Raw genomic sequence first — 15061 nt, 5'->3', positions numbered from 1 at the left:
CTCTGCCCCACATCCCCCCGGCCACCTCACAACTCCCCAATCACTCAGGGGTCACAGGATCTCTCCACAGCTCTTCAGTGACACCCAGGAGGCTCCACACAGACACGCAGGAGGCTGCACACCTGTCCCTGGCCAGTATCTGCAAGCCCGTGTGCCCAGGTCCTCTCCCCGGGCAGCCCCTGACTCCTGAGCCCTCACAGCTGCCTCCGGGCGGCAGAGACCCCAGCGTGCAACCTGACGCACTCTGCAGGAAGTTGTGAGTGTACACGGCCCACCGGAGGGCCAGGCCTGGGTGAGTAGGTGTGTGAGTGTGGACGTGGGTGAGCCTCCTTCACTCATCCTGCTGGCAGGTGTCTCACTGCATGTCCTGTGCACACATCCCTCGAGTGACAGTGGTGACAATGCCCGCTAACACTCACTGCCGGGTACTGGAAGTACGACAGGTGCTGCACGATGTGACAGCCATACACAGGGCTGCACTTCACCCAGAGACCCTGGGGGGCATCCAGAGCAGGGGCCCGGCGGAGGGGCGCACTGCCTGGCTCAGGTGCCCGGCCTCACCCCCACCTTTCACCATGTGCCCTCACATGCAGCTGAGGAGCGTCGCATGCTCCCATGTGCAGGAGTGTCCCCAGCATGTGAGTTCCAGAACTGGGAATGTCTGCCCAGACACCAGCCCCACCTTGCTGCTTCCTCTCCGGGGGGCCTGGGGCCCAGTGCAGGGAGCAGGCAGGACAGAGGTGGGCACAGCAACTCTGGGTTGAACCCACCTTGGTCAGGGTTGAAGATTCGGAAGAGTTCAGGGCAGCTGACCAGGACCCTCTCACCCACGCGTGCAGGCTTCCAACATGTGATGTTGTCCCACATCCCAGGGCAGCCTGTGGGCAGAGAACCAAGGTGAGCACACATGTACACCACACACATCTATCACATGCACACACACACACCACAGGAGTACACACCACAGTGCTCATCATATACGTATGTGTCCATTTGTACACCCTGTACATACCACACCACGCACATATATACCACCGTGCACACACTTGCACCTATGTACCATACATGTACGTACATACACACCACACAGGTGCATCACACCACACATACTGTGTACATATAAGCACGGCAGAACACATCACAATGCACATATACCAGGCAAACATACACCATATTCACACAGACCATATACACACAACAAATGCACAATACACCATATATGTACGCACATGTAAATAAACACATACCACATGATGCACATGTAACACATACTACATACTACACACACTACATGCATGTGCACTGCACAAACACTACAGACATACCATACCATTACTATTTACACTCCACAACACACACACATGTATACACACAGGTGAGCCTGGCTGCTCACTGCCAGGTTCTTGCAGGGGTCTGAGGTTCGAGAGGCAGGGTGTGAGGGTGGGAGGCAAGGCCCGCTGTCTGAGGGAGGCCTCAGCCCTGTACCTGGAAGACCCCTCCAAGGGGAGCTGGAACACAAGCAGTGAAGGAGCTCCTGTGGCAGGGAGGGGCCCCCTGCAGTCCCAGCAGGACTGTGGGCAGGGGAGAAGCACCAGGCCAGGGGAAACCCTCACAAGACACCGGGACTCCTCCTGGGTGCCCCTCCCACCTCACCTTGCCCACCCAGCAGCCCCTAGCACCACCACGAATCCAGCTTCCCAGACGCTCCTTTACAAGGGACAGCCCCTCTCCCAGGAGGCAGGCGGAGCCTGGCAACCCCGAGGCTGTGGCTCTGGGTCCCTCCAGCCCCTCAGGCTGAGCAGGCTGAAGCAGGGGGCTGGCACAGAGCCGGCACCTAAAAGAGGAGCACAAATTCACCAGAGGGAGAGGGGTATCTGGGCAGAAGCCTGCAGGTGCCACGGCTAGGACAGTAAGAAGATTTGAGCTGCAACAGCAGGGAGGTGGGGACCACAGTGGAGACCACCGCAGCGCACAGGGACCAAGCTGATGGGATGGACAGACGGAGAGGAGTTCAGGACTCATCAAGACGTGAGCTTCGAGGAAGAAGAGGATGTCAAACTCGAACATCAGATTTCCAGATTTTGGAGGCGTGGTGGTCCCTCGCCCACTCTGCCCACCAGGCACTCTGTCCTCACAGCCCCCCAGCCCATCAGCCCCTCCCTGCACTCGCCCCTGGCACATTCCCATGGATGCTCCACCCCTACTCCGCAGCTCTGTCCCTGTCCCCCCTCTAAGCCGAAAGGTCTCTCTCATCAAGGGCACCGGTGACCTCTGGGCTGCCTACTTCAAGGAACAATTTCAGCCCTTACAGGCTCAAGCCCTGCCCACCTGCCTGAGTGCAGGGGCAAGTGGCTGCCCTGCCAGAGCCAGTGTGCTCAGCTGGGACAAGCTCTCCAACCCAGGGACCCAACAGCATTGCTTGGGGAGTTGTCCTGGGGCTCCAGCCGCTCCCTGGGGGCTGATCTCATGGCTGGCTGGCTGCCAGAGTCCACTGGAACCCAGCAGTATCTCCTAGGAAAACCTGCACCCTGTTTTTGCTCTGGCTAGAATCTGGGAGTCACCCCGGCCTCATCTCTTTCTCCGTCCCACTCTACACGGAGGCCTGCTGGGCTTTCTCTCCAAGCATCTGTGGACTCTGCACCCTGTTCTCGCACCCCTCACACCACCTACCCAGCATGCCCAGCACCCTTCCCCGAGACCCTGTGACAGCCTCTCGCAGCCACAATCCTCAGCTTGGCGAGTTTCCTGCAGTGGGGATTAAGACACCACATCCCACACTGGAGGGCCTGGGTCCGAGTCCCAGCTCCACTCTCCATTCCAGCTTCCTGCTAACGTGCGCCCTGGCAGACAGCAGGTGAGGGCTCAGACACTTGGGTCCCAGCCACCCACATGGGAGACTCAGATGGAGTTCCCAGCTCCTGGCTTCAACCTGGCCCAGCCCTAGCTGTTTCAAGCATTTAGGAAGTGAACCAGCACATGAAAAAATACCTCTCTCTCTCTCTCTCTCTCTCCATTTTCAAATCAGATGAAAATAGACATGTTTTTTATGAATGTTTGATTGTGTCATAGGAGGAGAATCATCACAAAGTTCATGGAAAACGTGTATAGAAAAAAAACCTTTGCATGGATTTAAACATTTTTGCTTCAAAATAAGCATTATCTTTTAATGCCATTTTCTACAAACTGTTTGAGGTGTCCCTGTCCGCTCCACCCACAGCAATTAGAAGTTCTCGGCGTGCTCAGCACCCTCAGGCCTGTAACATGGCACCTACAGCCCCTGCTCTGCGGCCTCAGCGCCCCACTGCTCACTCTTCACCCAGCACATGGGCAGTGGTAGAAGCCACAGGCTGAGAGTTCAGCCAGGGAAAGGGCAAGAGGTGAGAAGAGCATGGAGGAGGGGGCCCCGGGACCCCACATGGACAGAGTGTGCCGAGGAGGGGCAGGCAGTGATGCAATCCAGAGACAGAGGAGGGTGAAAGTGAGGAGGCGCCTGTAAGGGACAGTGGGTGGCCGCCAGCATCCCACCTCCCTGGGCTGCCGTGAGGAGTCACGAGCTCACACACGGGAAGCTCTCTGAACAGTGCCAGGCCCACCCCCTGCACGCTCACGGTGTTATCAGCGGTAATTTTATTATTTCACTAAGGTACCCCTGGGAGTCATTCCCCTGAGAGAGGTCTACCCAGGTGTGCAGACGGCACGGAGCCCTGCAGGTGCGCTCACAGCCTGTGGAAGCAGCCGTCAGGTCCCGGAAGTCACCAGGGCAGGTGCTAAGCAGGGGAAGGGTCAGGGTAGACCTGATAAAGCTCAAGGTCTCTCTATTGGGCCCATGACTTCTGGGCACGGTTTGGAACCGGAAGCAATCGCAGCTTCTGGGTGCAGAAAACCCTGTTTCTCAGAATTCAGCCCTCACTGTTTGGATTCACCTCCAGTCACACTGGCCAGTGGCAGCCTGCTCGTGCAATGACAGCTAGGGAGCTGGAAGCAAGGCTGAAAGCCCTGAGCACGATGCCATGTCCCAGGTCTCACAGCAGCAGGCTCCTCTCTATTCACACAGCAGGACAGCCAGCACGCCCTTGCCTGTGACATCAGGTCCGTGAAAGACACTCAACAGCCCGTCTTTGGCCAGCACAGCCCGTGTGCACCGTGGAATGGCTGTGGATCCAGGCCATGTCTGGCCCAAGCCCTGGGAGTCCCAGCTGACAGATGCTCCCTTAATGCAGAACATGAGGCTCTGGCACAGCCAGCTGCGGCTGCCAGCTGACGTTGCTGGGGTCAAGGGGCCACGTTAGATAGAGCGGGCAGGGTCCTCGGCGAGGCTGGAGGGGCATGAAGGAAGTGGGGCCAAGCAGGGGTGGCAGGAGGGGAGGGGGGAGCTCCTGGCTGGAGGTCAGAGGCGCAGCCTCTCATCAACAGTTTTCTGAGCACCCTCCACACGCCACAGACCACCCTGGCATTGGGGCCACAGGTGCAGGGAAAACAAAACCGTGACATTGACATTTGAGGGCAGAATGAGGGGAAGAGCAGGGACTGCACCAGGAGCCGCCAGCCTTGTTCTCCAGTCTCCACCCTGACTCACGCTTCCTGGGGTGCAGAGCGGAGGCGGCCTGCCTCTGGCTACTCCTGACTTTGATTGACCGGAGCTCAAACCTGGACCAGAGATTCCCCTGGGAACTGCTGACCCCTCAGTGATGGCTGGGAGTGGCAAGGGCTGCCTTCCAGGGGGCGTCCTCCAAGGACCCCCCAACCCCGACCTCATGGGCTGAGAACGCTCAAGCTGTGCCTCGTCAGTCATGTCCCTTGTCATGGTCCCTCCTCAGTTCTGATGGCAGCACCCGGGCCGGGGGAGGTGGGGAGGGCGCCTGGAGCCCACAGCTCTCCACCTGCTCCTCTGGCTACATCCCTGGGGTCACAGGAAGCCCTCGGCTGCCCGCTGGCCTGGTGCACGTTTCTCCTGCCATCACCTCCTCTCAGCCCAACCCTGGTGAGAGGAAATCTCGTCTCCCACCCCTTCTGGCCTCAGGGACCTTGGAGCAGAGTCCTCCCAGGAGGCCTTTCCCCTCCGCTTAGGGTGGGAGCTGAGCTCCTGAGAGCGCCTCGGGGTTTCTAATTAAGGACAGGGATGTGGCTTCCTTCCTCTCGCACAGAATGTGCCCAGCTTCCACAGCCCCACGGATTCCGCACCCCGCTCTCCCCTGGGAGTGGAAGATGTCAAGATGCCCATCTCCTTCTCCCCTCCTCCGTTCACGCCTTTCTTCTTCCCACTGTCTCCCTTCCTCTTATTCACTCGTGTATTTGAGAAGCAGTGAGTGCCGGTGATGAGTCAGGCTGCTGAGTAACGCAGCGGGGAGAGAGGGACCCACTCACTGCCCTGCAGAGCCCGCAGGCTGGGTCACGTTCATGATCTTGGGCTTTATGCTACAGGCTAGCAGAATGCACTGGGCAGGGAGCTCGTTTCCCGTCGCTGCTGTAAATATACTGCACACTTGCTGCTTTCAAATGGCACAACCATACGGTTCTGCGGTCACAAGTCCCAAAAGGGTCTCACGGGCTGAAGCGAAGGAGCCAGCAGCCCTGTGGTCCTCCTGGGCCATCTTGGGGAGGACCCGCCTTCCTGCCAGTTCCAGGCTGCTCCCATTCCTTGGCTAGTGGCCCCTTCCTCTCTTCAAAGACAGCAACTTATCCTCACTCCCTCTCTTTCTCTGACTTTCCTGCCACCTTCTTTCCTTCTTTCCTTCACAAAGACCCTCGTGATCATCCTGGGCCCACCCAAATAACCCAGGCCAGTTTCCCATCTGGAGAGCCTCACGTAAGTTGCATCTGCAAAGTCCCTTTAGCCGTGTCAGGGGCCGCTTTCCCAGGTCTCAGGGGTTAGGAAGGGGCATCGGGGGCGTAAGGGGGCTGCAGAGAATTACTCCACCTGATGAGAGGAGTTGGAAGACAAGCAGTCACACGACCTGGCTTGGTGGCTTAAGGACAATGGGATATTTCAGGAACTGAAGCAGTTAGGATGCCGCTCGGGTTGCCCACGTCCCGTATCCCAGGGCCAGGGTTTGAGTTCTGGCTCTGCTCCCGTTTCCAGCTTCCTGCTAATGTGCACCAGGCAGCAGGTCAGGGCACCCATGGAGGAGACCCGGATCAAGTTCCTGGCACCTGCCTTCAGCCTGGCCCAGCCCCAGCCATGGAGAGCATCTGGGAAGTGAATCAGTAGATGAGAGAACTCAGACTTTCAGAGAAATAAAAGACATAAAAAAAAGAAAAGAAAGAACAGATAGCAAAGCAAATGTGGGAAGTCAGGTGAAGACAGGGCAGGGGAAAAGTGAAAGCTTGATTTTGAGCCAGAGCAGAAGTGGAGAGGAGAGCTGTGTAGGACAGAGCATGGGGGCAGACCAACAGGGCTAACTTAGGTGACAACTGGCCGGACATGGCAGGTGAGTGTGCCAGAGACTGCAGCACTGCAGTGTAGCAGGCTAAGCCTCTGCCTGCAACGCTGGCATCCCATATGGGTGCCTGTTCTTGTCCCGGCTGCCCCTCTTCCAATCTAGATCTCTGCTTATGGCCTGGGAAAGCAGTGGAAGTTGGCCCAAGTGCTTGGGCTCCTGCACCTGCGTGGGAGACCTAGAAGAAGCTCCTGGCTCCAGGCTTCGGATTGGCTCAGCTCCGGCCATTGTGGCCATTTGGGGAGTGAACTGACAGATAGAAGACCTTTCTCTATGTTTCTTCCTCCCTCTGTCTGTAACTCTACCTCTCAAATAAATAAATAAAATATTAAAAAAAAAACAGAGATGGCAGTACTCACCCATATCACATGCGTGACTGAGTTTCTTATCTGTGGGAAGTGGGTGGAGTCCTGAACTGATCACCAAACACCCCTCCCAGGCTTCCAAGCCTCGGTCTCTCTTTCCTTTCTGCAACACCTTTGGGGGCCACATGCTGAAGACGGCAGTGTTCCAAGATCAAAGGAACCTGGATCCCTGAATGACTGCAGAGTCCAGCTCCCTTCACACCCCCACTAACCACACTAGCCTATGACATGCACAGGCAAGAAATCTTAGTGTGCTGACTCTGAGGTTTTAAGGTTGATTTGTTCCTGCACCATACTCTAGGCTATCCTGACTAGAGAAAGGCACTGAGGGAATCACCCAAGTTCCTGGCTTGAGTGGATGGATGGATGGATGGATGGATGATGGCTGAGTGGCTGAATAATAAATTGGTGGATGAAATATGATGGATGGTGGAGGGATGGACAGAAACATGGATGGGTGATGAATGAGTGGGTGATTGATGGATGATGGATGATGGATGACAGATGATGGACAGTGGGACGGGCTGGGTGAGAAGTACATGGACCACTAGGCAGGTTAGAAATGGAGAGCTCATGCGGTGCCGGCACCCCAGGTTCTAGTCCCGGTCGGGGCGCCGGATTCTGTCCCGTTTGCCCCTCTTCCATTCCAGCTCTCTGCTATGGCCCAGGAGTGCAGTGGAGGATGGCCCAAGTGTTTGGGCCCTGCACCCGCAAGGGAGACCAGGAGAAGCACCTGGCTCCTGGCTACGGATCAGCGCAGTGTGCCAGCCGCAGCGCGCCAGCCGCAGCGGCCATTGGAGGGTGAACCAACGGAAAAAGGAAGACCTTTCTCTCTGTCTCTCTCTCTCACTGTCCACTCTGCCTGTCAAAAAATAAATAATAATAATAATAATAAAGAAATGGAGAGCTCAGCCCGGGATGAGACAGCGCTGAGCAGATCCACGTGGAGACAGCTGTCGACCAGGCAGTTTGGTAAGTCTGGAGTGCAGGAGAGAAGTCAGCACTGGTGGGGGAAGAAGGCTGGGAGCAGTCAGCCCAGGGGTGCCATGTAGGCCTGGGGTCTGGATGGTCTGTCTAGTGAACGAGCGTGAATCAGAGGAGAGCGGAGGCCCGGCCCCAGCAGAAGAAGAGTTTAGAGGAAGAGTTTGGCAAAAAAGACGAGGAGGGAAACCAGGACAGGCTGGTGACACAGCGGCCAGGAAGGCACGTTCCCGGAAGGAGCCAATGCCAAGTCTAGCGGGCCCCATTCCCCAGAGGCCTCCACATTCTGGACAGCTCCCCCACACCTCTCGATCTGTCTCTCCCCTAATCCCCTGGCCCTGCTGGCTCAGTCTGCACAGCTCACCACGGTGGCACTCAGGCAGTGGAATTCAGTGCTGCCGGCCGGCAGGAGGGGGCAGGGAGTGCTGCGCATGCTCTCTGATCTGTGCCTGCCTCGGGTCTTCTACAAAAAAGTAGCCAACAGGCAGCTGGGCACTGTGGCAGAGGGAGGAACAGAGTCCACTCAGGCAGGTCGCACTGAGAGAGAATGCCAGAGCTATTAGCCTGCGACTGGAACGAAATCAGGTGCTAATCTCGCGTTGTCATGGCAATGAGCCTGTCCATTTCTACATTGTTCAAAACCCGTGAGAGCAGGACGCTGAAGAGACTGAGACAAAGCCGGGATCCTTCCTCTGAGAAGCCACTGGGGACGCTGGGGTCTTGCTGGCACCGGGCCCCAGTGTGAGCACACAGCACAAGGGTAAGAAATGACTCCATGTGCTGAAATGGACTTTGCAGCCAGTATTTCTATTCTGTTCGGTGAGGACTTGCTGTGAGCAGAGTGCTGGGGGATGGGAGGAGGACTAAAGTCAGTCGAAGGCAGAGGTCCTCAAAGTGGGGCCCCGGATGGGCAGCACCACCTGGAGCCTATCAGAAAGGCAGAGGCAAAGGGCCGGCGCTCTGCACGGCAGGTGCAGCTGCAGCTTGCAGTGTGGCATCCCACATCAGAGCCACCGTTCAAGCCCCAGTTGCTCCACTTCCTATCCAGCTCCCTGCTAATGCACCTGGGAAATCAGTGGAAGATGGCCCTGCCATCCACGTGGGTGACCCAAATGGAGTTCCAGGCTCCTGGCTTTGGCCTGGCCCAGCTCTGGCTGTTGCAGCCATTTGGGGAGTGAACCAGTGGAGGGAGGCACTCTCTCTGCCTCTGCTTCTCCCTCTCCGTATTATTAATATTTAATAAATATTTAAAAAAAAGAAAAGAAAAGAAAGAAATGCAGATGCACAGGCTCCATCCAAGACCCACTGACTTGGGGTTTCTTGGGGGTGGTCCCAGCAGCTGGGCTTTCACAAGCACCAAGAGAGGAAAAGGCAGGTGTGAGAGAAAATGTAACCCTCTGTCAGGCTGGACATCGAGTCCTACCAGGAGTCAATTCCAGAGGGAGGGTCCCTGTGGTCACCTCCCCTTCCCCATGCGTGGTACTTGTTCAGGCTCAGGGCAGCTGGGGGCCCAGATAAGAGGCTCATCCTGCCCTAAGGTCTCCCCATCCTGATCTGAGGCATGTGGCACCCAGGGCAGGCTCTGAGACTGGGTCAGGAAAGCAAAGAGCCAGCTTTCCCTATCCCCTGCAAACCTCGGCTTTCCTGCCCTGGCCCGGCTGCGACAAGACTCTCTCATCACCTCCTCCTGAGTGTGGGGTCCCCGAGGGGACCACACTGCAGCCCCCCTGCTGACTCCAGGGAAGACTTCCAGGCTGGGCTCCCCAGGGCAAGCCAGATGGACAGCAGGGACCAGTGGACAGAGCAAAAGAGCTCAGGGCCACGCGCAGAGGAGACGCGGGTTCCCTGGCACTGCAGCCCTTCTGCCTGCCCATCTGGTCCCCGAGAACACCGCCCCAGCAAGGACACTCCCAGGGCAGGCATTGGGCACAGCGGGGTTAAGTCTCCTCTCGGGACACGTGCATTCCATATCCGAGTGCTGGTTCAAGTCCCGGCTGCTCCCTGCCAATGGGCCTGCAAGGGTGGAGATGACGGCTCAAGCACTTGGGTCACTGCCACTGATGTGAGAGAAGTGGACGGAGTTCCAGGCTGCTGGCTTCAGCCTGACCCAGCCCCAGCTGCCGAGGGCATTTAGGGGTGAACCAGTGAATGGCAGATCTCTCTCTCTGTCTTTATCTCTCTTCCTCTCGCCATCATTCTCCTTTTCAAATAAATAATACTTAAAAAAATAAAAGGTGCATGACCTCCTTGTGCCTCCGTTTCCTCATCTATAAAATAGGGCTAATGACAGACCCAACCCCCTGGGCTGCCGTGGTGGAAGAACACCAGCACAGCACCAGCACAGCGCCTGGCACATGGGGAATCGATGGCCAATTAACATGCTGGCCGTGAACTTGGTCCCCTGGTGCTTCCGGAGCCCCAGAGCAAGGCAGAGTCATGGGCCTGGTGGTCCGGCTGGGCCCTCAGTCTCCTCGTCCCCACCGGATGCCCACCTTGGGCTTCTGGTCAATTTGCTCTCAGCTCTGCCCTGCAGAGCTCACTGTATGGCTCAAGGGAGGGGAAGGGGGAAGACATGGGAGACCCTCTGCTCGGGCAGACCGTGGTCTGGGCACACAGGGTTAGAGAGGATGGCTCTTCCCTCACCTCTTGGAGAACCCTTCACTCCCTGTCACCCTGGCCACTGCTGTCCCCTCCACCGTGACCTCTGTGGGAGATGGACATGGCCTGCACCTGCACCCTGGGCCTTCAGCCATGGCCCTTGCCTGTCCACTCACCCATCCCACACTGAGTTCCAGACACAGGGGTCGTCACTGCCCCAAAACGCCCTGCTCCTGCCTCCTGGCCTAGAATGTTCTCCCAGTGTCCTCGCTGCGTTCTCACCTGCCATCAGATGCTCAGCCACCCCGGGGCCTTGCTCAGGGTCTCAGCCCTAGTCTCACGCCAGAACCACCTGGCTGCTTCCACACCCTCCAGGGACTCAGAGGGCCTGAGTTCTGCTCTCACTGTCTGGACCGCAGTCTGCGTGTTTTCCTCAAAGTTCCCTTGGTGATCCTGCCATTCAGCCAGGCCTGAGAACCAAGGCTCTGGTCTCAACAGCACCTTCGCCAGGAATCCCTCCTGATCCTCCCCAAGGAGAACACCTCAGCCTGCCTTGGGGCGAGGCCTTTCCCGCCCCCGAACCCGGCATGGCCTGCTCCTCCCGGGACAGTGTCCCTCCCTACAGCCATCTCTCTCGCTTCTGCCATGATGCCCGGGAGCAAGCCTGCCTGGCTCGCTCTCAGCGCAGGGCATGGCAGGCATGCACGAGTTTCAGCCGCTCAAGGCTCAGCCTGCTGACCCGGCCCCACCTCCCGCCCCCTCTTCACTCCCCTCCTGAATGCTTTCCTTGCTCAACCCTCAATGCACCTGGGACGTGTGATACAGGAACAAAGGTCCTGGAGCGAGGGCCAGTCACTGTCCTTGGGGCTCTGTACCCTCACCCCCAGGCAGATATCTCAGCTGGCCTCCCCACCGCCTCCACCTGTGTGCCCTTTGGTGCTCCCTGCCTGGTTTCCCTAGTCGGTGGGGCCCTGGTTAGGGCTGAGTAGGAGCTGAGCGGGGGGGAAGAGCAGGCTGACCAGGAGAAGCCCCGTTACCAGCTCGTATTCGCTGAGCAGCCGCTGGCCGCCGAGCTCGGTCCACAGGGACCGATCCATTTAACGGGGCTGCAGATTAATCAAGTCTTTAAACAGATGGTGCTCAGAAGAGCTGGGAGCACCCAGAGGGGAAGTGGATCCCTCTGGCCCGGGCAGAGAGCCCCAGCCTCAGGCAAACAAGGAGCCCGTCCTGCCGCTGAAGCCGCCCCAGGACAGCCCCAGCCCCACGTCTGACACCCCCTCCCCCACTCCGACTCCGACTCTGGCAGGAAGCTGAGGGCACTTTGCCCCTGCAGGCCCTGGCTGTCCACCTACAGGATGAGGGAGTCAGAGGGGCGGGGCTGGGGGAGGTGGTCTCCCCAGGGTGGTGCCACTCCCTTGGGATGTGTGAAATGTCCTCGGCAGGCATCTTCTGCTTGTTCTTGGGGTCAGGGGGTGTGTCAGTACCAAAAGAGAGGAGGCAACAGAGGGCCCCACCCCGCCCAAGGAGGAAGTAGCCCCCACCCACCCCCCAGTGCTCACAGCAGCCCCAGGAGCAGCGCACCAGGGGCCTGTCACACTGAGCCTTCTCCTCTGGCTTCCAATGGGATGAGCAGGAAGGTGGTGGGGGGTCCCCACACTGCCTGCCCTGGGGCGACCAAGTGCTCTCCAGCGCAGCCACCAGCAACAGCTGTGTCCCGGCTGCTGCAGGCCTGGGCTGCCTGCTAACGAGCTTTTTCACAGCCGCTGCCCAGCCCAGGCACCAGCATTGGCCCAGGCTCCAGAGCAGAGAAGGCAGCCCAGACCAGCCACCCAGACAAAGGCAGGCCAGCCTCATGGAGGGCAACCCCCCGTGTCACTCACCGCCCAGGGCCTGTCCCCTGCACCTGGCTGGAGAATGCGGAACCGGCCCCCAAGGGATGTGCTGGGGCTGCTGGGTCTCCCGGAGCCCCTCGCCACTCCCCCATCTTACCTGGGGAGGAATCGTTCAGGCTCAGCAGGTAATTGGCCCTCTGGATCTTCTCCAAGCACAGGGCCTGCTCCTTCTTGAAGATGCAGTCAGAGTGCATGGCAGCAGCCTGCAGGGACACAAGGGCTGGATGGCGGGAGGGGTCTAAGCAGGAGGAGCAGTGTTCTGGGGGTGGGGCCAGCGGCCGCAGGAAGAGAGTGACAGAGAGACAGCAGGAGCCCCGATGTCCACTTTGTCAGCTCTTCTCACTCTACACGTGGCCTGCGGCCTTAGGCGGACTGGGTTCCCTGCCAGGGTCTCGGTTTCGGGGTCTTTGTCACATGAGCAAACACACAGCACCTTAGCGAGCGTGGGCACTACACTGGGTGTCCCAAGAGCTCTGTGAAGTCGCTCCTAGGTTTATCATTTCCCATTTTGGCAGATGGGACAACTCAAGAACAGAGGTGCTAAGTAACTTGCTGAAAAGCACATGGTTTAGAAGTCGGAGAGACACCCCAGGGCAAGTGCCGCACCCCAGAGCAAGGGGCGCAAACAAGCAAGAGAGTGCGAGGACAGGCTGAGAGCGTGCTCCCCACCTCCCCCCCCCCTCCGCTGGGGCTCGGGAGGGAGGCGCGCCCGCAGCAGCTGCAGGCGAAGCTGCGGTGGTAGCCGTGGTTTATTTACGGGAGAGGAAGCAGGTTCAGAGAGGTCACGAAACTCCAGCCCAGCTGGTGAGCAGCAGACGGAGATGCATGCTCAGAGCCAAGTAACCGCACGGCCCCCATGCTCCCTGCACAAGAGCTGCCTCCCGAGGCTGGCACTCTAACTCAAAACCCCGGGCAGGGATGGCTCCAGAGGGGGCTGTCAGCCAGGGCACAGGCAGTCACAGGCATTGGGGCTGGCGACGGCCCCGTCGGGATGTGGTTCAATCCTGACTGCTCCCAGAAAGAAGGGCCCCTGCGAGGCAAGACCCAGGGCTCTGAGGACAGCACCATCAGTGCTGTCTGAGCTCCCAGGGCACGTGGGAGGGCCATTAGCCGGGAACCCATCCCACTCCGGCTCAGGGAGAGATATGAGCAGAGCACATGCGTCTAAGTTCTGATGGGGCTGCCCGAGCAGCACCCCCTGCATACAGCTGAGCAGGTTGTGTACTGCACAACTCTCAGGGTGGCCACTACACACCTGTCCCCATCATAACAGACCTGGACATTTGGTAACCACTTTCAGTCCACTCAGGTGAGAGTGGTGAGAAAGGGGCACATTTTCTGATTCACACCAAGTGGCACAATGGCGGTGCCGACGGAGACACCAGCCCAGGGGACAGCGTGGCAACAGGCACAAGGACAGAGTCTCAGGGGTCATGTAGGGGAGGGCCCTGGGCTCTTACCGCAGGCAGCAGGAGGAGCGCAGCCAGGGAGACCTGCAGGACGCCGGCCATGGTGCTTCTCCACCAGCACTGCCGGGCTCCCGCGCCCAGCAGCCACTGCTCAGCCCCAAGATGCCCGCGGTCTGGGAGGAAGGAAAGACACGGATCTGGTGAATCATTACCCAGCCCCTACCTACAGCTGACTATGAGCCTCGAAAGGCAACTGCCCTCCATACCTGCCTTTCTCCTGTCTTTTCGTCTCCTGATTCAGAGACACCTGCTGGGCACCCAGCCCGTGTGGGCACCAGCAATACCTGGACACACACTGGCTTGGCCCTTCTTGTCTCTGGGCATGGTCTGGAATGGCTCTCCCCTCTGCAGCCCCTGAGCTGTCTCCCAATCACGCTCCCCAAGTGACAAAGCTGTGGCTGGCCCGTGCACGCCTGCCTGGAATGACAGGTGCCAGTCTCGCTTGCCCTCAGGAGCAGGCACGTGATGAAGCTGGTCCCTGTGCAATGTGGTGGCCACAACACGAGCCACGTCCGCACCACTGGTCCAAGAAGCATGGCGTGCCCTCTGCACCTGCTCTTCCCTCCTTCCCGAGCGCTGCGCCCAGCTCTGCCAATGCAGACATGCAGGAGTCTGGGGGGGTACGAGCACACTGTGCAAGGAGCCAGACTCACAGCGACCGCAGGCAGCTAAACCACCTCTCCAGCCAAGACTGTCTGCCCAGGCCGAACCTTTCTATGCCAGACGCACAATCTCACTCTTGTGGGGCCTCTCCGTTCCAGCTGCCTAGCCCGCTACCCTAACAAATACACCCTCCTCTCGCCCAACCTCGCCCCCACGTGAGCGGTGACACGGCACACAGAGTGACCGCTGAGCAGTGTGCTCAGGCCTCAGAGCTGCAGGAGCTCCAAAGGGGCCACACAGGATGCAGGAAGCCCCAGGAGCCCAGCTTGTCCCCAGGGAGGATCTCCTCTGCTTCTAAAATGTATCATCGGTCCCTATGCCCTGTGCCCCAGCAGCTCCACATCTGGGAAGCATTTGTACTCGGACCAAAAGGAGCACATGCCAGGAGAGTCGCCGCAGCATTATTTAAAATAGCGGCAGCCACGGAAAGTGGGGCGGCAGAGCAACCTTCTACCGGGCACTGCTGCAAAGGCTCCGGCCCGACCGCACAATGGAATACTATAGCGTCATTTCTAAATGGTGATTGTTAAATTGCCACAAAGGAGACTGAGGAGCCCATAAGAGGGCATTGCTAACCCACAGGTGCCTGGGGCTGAAGCAAACCCTCTGCACACCGCAGCGGGCAGAACCCCCCGCTCTCTGTCATGCCGTGGCTC

The 15061-nt window shown here is 58.7% G+C and overlaps 1 protein-coding gene across 7 annotated transcripts in view; it reads right to left on the bottom strand.

Moving 5' to 3' along the window:
• The window catches only part of ADCYAP1R1 (ADCYAP receptor type I), a 42401-nt gene extending 28568 nt beyond the window's left edge, over positions 1-13833 (bottom strand). For 6 of the 7 annotated variants that reach the window (XM_062178872.1, XM_062178867.1, XM_062178866.1 and 3 more), the window contains exons 1-3: positions 13734-13809; positions 12371-12476; positions 771-878 (exon numbers count right to left, since the gene is read on the bottom strand). In XM_062178872.1, coding sequence (XP_062034856.1) covers positions 771-878; positions 12371-12476; positions 13734-13784 — 265 coding nt within the window. In that variant the 5' untranslated portion in view covers positions 13785-13809. Of the gene's footprint in view, positions 1-770; positions 879-12370; positions 12477-13733 lie in introns of all 7 variants that reach the window. The other variant, XM_062178871.1, reaches the window with a different exon arrangement.
• Positions 13834-15061: the final 1228 nt, after the last annotated feature.

The sequence above is a fragment of the Lepus europaeus genome, chromosome 20 (genome assembly GCF_033115175.1).
Source record: "Lepus europaeus isolate LE1 chromosome 20, mLepTim1.pri, whole genome shotgun sequence".
NCBI classification, from domain to species: domain Eukaryota; kingdom Metazoa; phylum Chordata; class Mammalia; order Lagomorpha; family Leporidae; genus Lepus; species Lepus europaeus.
Note: the sequence above shows the minus strand (reverse complement) of the source record. Positions and strands in the feature narration are given on the sequence as shown.